A 6,933-nucleotide genomic window follows, 5' to 3' on the forward strand; every position below is an offset into this window, starting at 1 on the left:
TTTATTCTTAGAATTTTTTCACATCAGTACAAAAAATCCACATGAATATATAACCATTAGAAAATTTTAATTATTTTCTGAAGATGCACATTTCTCAAGATGTGACTTGGACGAATTTTTGAGGATGACATTCTAAGATGTTCCTCGATTTTTTTAAATCGAGGCTTCTACTTTATCGACGTTAAAAGTTTATTTCCTAATTCCTGTAGTATTTTATGCGAAAACTGTCTTCGTAATTACGAACATTTTGATATATACAAACATTCCTTAGTGCTTTCGGTATAACTTCCTAAATCCTGAACACGATATTTCAATCCGTTTGGACGTAGTGAGGACCGAAAATAATGAAAATCATTTCATTCTCCACACAAAAATTTTATGAATGAACTTAGTCACGTGATCTCGACTTTATCGACGGTCAAAGTTTCTTTTTCTCTCCGCTAGAAATCGCTAAAAATGTTCCAAAAATAATTATAGGTTACGTGTATGCAGATACTTATTTGTTGATTTTCAACGAATGTGCAAATTTTATTGCTTGCATCAATTTTTTTTAAGGTTTAGACGATTTATTCCAAAACTGGTGTCAGTGCTCAATATACGCGAACCAAAAAATTCGAAATGCATCAAACCAAAAATTATCTGCATAGTGCTATAACTCGAATGGTAATATCCTTTTTCATCGATTTATAAATAAACTTTCTTCAAAACTATAAACAAATTGATGTATACAAACGTTCTTTAGTGCTTTTTATTTAATCTGTCAAATTTTAAACACGACATCTCAATCCGTGTGGACACAGTGAACACCAAAAAAAAATACTCATATCCGGGGACTAGTTTGGTCACGTGGTCACGAAGAGCATGCCCTTAAGTGTATCGAAAGCAAAGTTCTATTGTTAGTTAAACTAATCAAATGTGACTGCACATTGATTCCCAGGTTTATTTTACTATGTAGCTTTAGTTTGCCAACCATTATTCTTCTATTTTTGAAAAATTTATTTTAGCAAAGCGTAGGAGTCTGAAAACAGGAATGAGTTTTCTATAAATATTTTTCTAAGTTTATAATGAAGGTGTACTACTTCTTTCACAACAGAGGTCATTTGACGTGAAAGTAGCTATCCTCGTTGAATTGCATTTTCCGTAATGCAAATTTCTTCCCATAGATCGTTTATTAGTTCGATATAAGTTTAAATATCTAAAAAAAAGTATTATTATTTTAAAAAGAAGTTATATTCCATTAAAAGAATTTTTTTATGGAGTAAGATTCAATTGAAATAAAGGAAGTAAAGACAAACTATATTTATACCTGTTGTAGCTATTTAAATAAATAAAATTGAAATAACTGCCTAGTTTTCGATTCGAAATTGAATGAATCCTTAACCCTAATTTTAATGTTATTCCAGGTTTAGATCCGTGGGTGATCCAGCCTCGGGAACGCGCCCGTTATCAGGAACAATTTGAATCTTTAAAACCAATCAATGGGGTCGTCACAGGCGAGCAAGCAAAAGGATTCCTTTTGCAGTCTCAGCTCCCTCCCCTCATCTTGGGACAAATATGGTATGTATTCGATTTCATAATCCCGCCATAATATTCTAAAATTAGACACAACTGATTTGAATTTTGATATTTTCCTTCTGATTAGAAATATAAATTGAATCCATACTAAACTCATTTGGAATTACAAATGACCTTTAAGTTTTCGAGCAAATTAACATTTTTTAAATTTAAGAATAAATCAACATTTTAATTCTTCTTCAACGCTCAATTCTTTGAATAAAAACAGAGAAGAATCTAATGATTAAATTTGAACAAAACACTCTTAAGTGTTCCAATACAATTCAAATTTTAAAATACACTGGAACCGCATTTATATCCGCCCTCCGAGAACGTAAGCATTCACTTATATCCTCCCGGAAGGGGATTTCAGCAATGCTGCTCAGCGAAGGGGGGGGGGAAGTGGCTGCGCTGCGCTCTGATTGGCTTTTTTTTTCACGCGGTACTGCGAGGTGGTGGATGCCAAGCGGATATAAATGCGAGTTATGCAGGGATATAAGCGCGAGAGGATATAAGTGAAAGAGGATATAACCGAGGTTCCAGTGTAATAACTAATATTTTCTTATTGGGATGAGAATGTAAAGAAGAGGAAAGAGAAAAAGGCAATAATCAACGATTGACTAATGAGTATTGATAATTGTCAATAGATTATTGCTGATGGACTGTTGAAAAATTTTCCCCTTTTCCTATTTTCTCTTTAAATATGCGATATTTGAGAATACAATATTTGAATTACGCAGGAGATTCTCAGGGTGGGTGCTAGACCAGGAAACAGGAAAAGCTGGGAAATGACCGAGAATTTTCTGGGGCCGGGAAAAACCGGGAAATGACAGTGAATTTATTTTTTGACCGGGAATTTTACGAATTTTCAGAAGAAAAATCGGCCCAAGTTCGAGTTGAACAGTTTTTAAAGTAATCAAAGTGCAGTTTTAAAGATTTAAACAAATAAAAATTAAAAGCATTTGAAGTTGAAAATTTTTGATAAAAACAGTGTTATTTTATCAACTGTAAATATAAATAAATACATTTTGTTAAATGGAGATTTACTTTGAATATAAAAATATGAATAATAATTGATTTGATAAAATGATTCTAGATCTGTTCAAAATTTGATAATTTACAGATTGTAACTTTTTTAATTAGAAAAACTTGATAAGAATTGATATTAATATATCATTTATACTGATAATTTTATTTTAAAATAAAAATTTTAATGATTTATCAATAAAATATTTTTTATTTAAAATTGTAGGCCTTCCCCTATATTCTTTTTTTATATTAAATTCAATAAATAAATTTATTAATACATATATTATTTCTATTAATTTTTTTAGCCATTAAAAATGTTAAAGTGTTTTTAAAACTTTATAACCTATTTTTTACTTAAAAATAACTCCATAATAATATAGTCGTGATTAAAGATTTTCATTAAATTTAAAGTATTGTTTATGTCTAAATTATTCAATTGTTAACCTATTCAATTTGATATTTTTTAATTTAGAAAAAGAATAAGTATTTAATATTTAGCAATATTTGAATTTTTATTTAATGCAAGTAAATTGAAACCAAGTATGTAAAAGAAAACAATTTTAATTGTTTTATTTAAGAAATGTCTAATTTGTAAGTGAAATTGATAAATCTAGTCATATAAATAACAATTTAACACTTATTTTTGATAGAAAAAATTTGAGTAATTTTAAGAAATATCTAGAAGTTTTCAAAAGATTCGAAATTAATTAAAAACTTGAAATGATTTCAAGTAACTCAAACAAAGTGTGTTAATATATTTTTCAGAACTTTTAAATATATTTTCAAATTAATCGATTTTTTTCGTACAATTTTTGGAAATCTCTGCGAATTAAAAAAATCCTTAAAATCTTCCAGATTCTTCTTTGGTCATTTTTTTAATTTCTTAAAATCTTTTTAAATTTTCGGTTACAATAATTAAAAAAATTTTTTTTTTCAGTTTTCCTAAAAATCTTAAGAAAATATTTTTATTCTTTTGAAGTCTTTCACAATTCTTAAAAAGGCTCTAAATTTTTTGTTTGAAATCTGCAAAAATCGGTACAAACACTTCGCTTAAATTATCCGAAATCATTTCAATTTCTAAATTTAATTTAAATCTTTTTAAAACTTCTCAATATCCCTTAAAAGTACTCTAATTTTTTCTACAAATAATAAGTGTTCTATTGTTATTTCTAAATTCAAATTTTAAGGATTTTTTTTAATTTGGTGGTTTTTTTAAAAGTTATACAAAAATAAATTCATTTTAAAATATATTTAAAACTTCTGACAAAAATTTCAAAAATTATTTTCAATTCGAAAAAATTAAAAACCACTTCTAGATTTCTCAAGATTTAGAAATAAAATTTTAAAGGTTTTCAAGGATGCTTAAACTATTTAAAATAAAAAATTTAACTTCTAATTTAAGAACTTTTAATTTAAACAAAAATTATTTTTTAATTTTGAATGTGTCGAGCTCAAAATTACTAAAAATAATATATTTTGAACATTTTTAAGTTTATTGTTTGATTCTTTAATTTAGAGTATTGAAAATGTTAACGTAGATTTATATTCTTTGAGCTTATCTGAATCTTTAAACTCTATAATTTATAAAAGTGGAAAACTCTTAAACTTCAATTTTAAAAGTTTGAAATTCAAGAGTTTTACTTTGAATTGTGAAATGTTTAAAATAAAGTTCGATTTTTTAAATTTCATTGACCGTGAAAATACTTGTGAACCGGGAAAAACCCGGGATCTTTTTTAAATCTTTTTAAAACCTCTACATATCTCTTAAAATTACTCAAATTTTGCCTACAAATAATAAATGTTCACTGGTTATTTATACATCCAAATTGTAAAGAAACTTTCTAAAATTTTCAGGATTTTCTGAAAATTTTAGAAAAAATTCAATTGATTTTGACAAATGTTTAGAAGTTCTGAAAAAATTTCTAAAATATTTTAAATTTAAAAAACAAATTTAAAACAACTTCTAGGTTTCTCAAGATTTTAAAATGAAATTTTGAAGCTATCCAAGGATGTTTAAACTATTTATAAAGAAAATAATTGAATGTCTAATTTAAGAAGTGTCCAGTTAAAAAATGTTCAATTTTGCAATATTTCATGTTTCTAGCTTAAAATTCCTTAAAATTATATAATTTTGAAAATTTTAAAGTTCATTGTTTGATTATTTAATTTAGAGAATTTGAAATGATAACGCTGATTTATATTTTTTTTATATTTTATATAAAAATGTTAGTACTCCTGCAATATAATACGCGTAAATTATTGAGCATTTGAAAACAAAATTTTGTAATTAAAAACTTTTAAATTTCAATTTTAAAAGTTAAAAATTTCACAGTTCCACTTTGAGAATGCTTTCATTTGCATCTCAGTTTTATTACTTCAAGTGGAAAATTGTTTAGCTTTAGTGTTCCATTTTTTCAATTTCATTGACCGTGAAAAATGTTTGCGAATTGGGAAAAAATAGGATAAGGACCGGGAATTTATTTCGTTAATTAAAACGGCCACCTTGATTTTTAATAAATTATTATAAATTATGAAAGAAACAAAATTAAATTTTAATTTAACATTTCAATTATTTGGGAGTGCAAGTTTATAAGAAACTTGGCACAAACCACATTTTTGTGGATGACCCGGTTATAAAATATACGCAAGAACTGTAGTAGCAGTTGCTCGTTTAACATCTATAAAATAATACTATTCGAGACCAGAATATTTTGCCGTGGGTAGAGAAAATTTAATATGTTTTTAACGTATATAATTATTTCTTATAATGATATAATTTTTTTTGAATTAGACATAAAATTTTACTAATTAATTTTTATCATTAAAATTAAATTTGTGGTTACATCTGTCATTCTATAATATAGTAATATTAATAAAATGCATGCATGTGGGACGAAATGATAAATTTTGGAAAGAAATATTAATATATCGCCAGTGCTTATGTAAAAAAAAACCTGTAAAATAAAGCTATGAAGAAAAACCCGAGGAAAAAGTTTTTTCAAAGGCGCCGTGAAAAACAAATTGTTCATTAGGTCGCTGTGAAAAAAATATATTTTTTGAAAACACCGTGAAGAAGAACACATCCCAGTAAAAGACTACGAAAAAAATATGTTTCGGTAAATGCTGAGAAAAAACCTCATTCCTATAGGCGCCTTGAAAAGAGACCTCACTCATGAAAAAACCGTGAAAAAAACCTTATTTGTGAAAAAGCCGTGAAAAAGGACCGTATTAGTTAAAACTTTTAATTAAACTGTTTTCTTCCAAGAAAAAAAAAACTATAATAATCATTTATCCGTAAAAAAGTATTATTGGTGAACTATGCAAAGAACTATAAATAAATCTCAAGATAAAATCGTGTGTTTATGCGCTGCCAGCCGCTTATGGTCTGGGTTCGCAGAAAAAACAGAAGATAAACTTTACATCGATTTCTGACGACAGATTCTCTGCAACAAAAATTATCTTCACACGATAAAATTGATACAAATATCGGTTAAACTTTCTTGTGGTTTTCCATGACAAACACATTTTTTTTTGAAATACGCGAATTTGGCTAAACAAAACTTTATCGCTCTAAAAATTTCCTGCTACAAATTTTATTCTTAGTTCAAATAGTTCATGATAGGAAAGAGGAGAAAAGTACTGGGCAGTGTTTACTAAAATATGTTTTTTATCACGGCCATTCAATAATGCGGGTTTATTTTCACAGTATTTATACAAGACGTGTTTTTTTTCACAGCTTTTACTAATATTTATTTTTTTATGGTGTTTACTGTAGCATCACATTTGATTAGAAAATGAGGTCTCATAAGCTACAATGATTTAAGAATATATAATTTGATATCGAAAGAAACTTCAATACAAAAGTAAATTGCAATTATAAATTTATTCGCGGTCAAGTGATTTCATCTTTAAGCCAGTGGTTGACATCGGCGATTTCGAACTCACACATCGAAATCCCTTTTCTTCTGATCATGGTGTGTGGCCTATTGCCTCTAGGAAATGTTTATATAAACTATAAACTTTTAAGAAGGCGATACCATGGGTGTTTGGTGATCCAGCGGGTGCCGACAGAATGTGCGCAGGCAAATAATCACGGAGCACAGTGGGGTGAAATCGGAAAACGAGGTTCAAAATGACATTTAGAACGCAATTATGCACCGATTTTAGAATTTTTTTTTTTTTGAAAAATTCAGAACTAAATTTTTCAGAAAATGGTGAGAGTAGATCTTTTATTTTTTTGTTTATTTATCTGAAATCGCTTGCTTTCATTGTGAGGATGATACGTGAATATTTAAATTTAACATTAAATGTTATTTATTTATTTTATAAACAAATTATATAAACAAATTC

General features: G+C 27.2%; 1 protein-coding gene across 7 annotated transcripts in view; it reads left to right on the forward strand.

Moving 5' to 3' along the window:
• Positions 1-6,933, forward strand: part of LOC117181578 (intersectin-1) — a 133,286-nt gene that overhangs the window by 15,578 nt on the left and 110,775 nt on the right. For all 7 annotated transcript variants that reach the window (XM_033374411.1, XM_033374413.1, XM_033374412.1 and 4 more), the window contains exon 2: positions 1,404-1,557. In XM_033374411.1, the coding sequence (XP_033230302.1) occupies positions 1,404-1,557 (154 nt within the window). The remainder of the gene's footprint in view (positions 1-1,403; positions 1,558-6,933) is intronic.

The sequence above is a fragment of the Belonocnema kinseyi genome, chromosome 10 (genome assembly GCF_010883055.1).
Source record: "Belonocnema kinseyi isolate 2016_QV_RU_SX_M_011 chromosome 10, B_treatae_v1, whole genome shotgun sequence".
NCBI classification, from domain to species: domain Eukaryota; kingdom Metazoa; phylum Arthropoda; class Insecta; order Hymenoptera; family Cynipidae; genus Belonocnema; species Belonocnema kinseyi.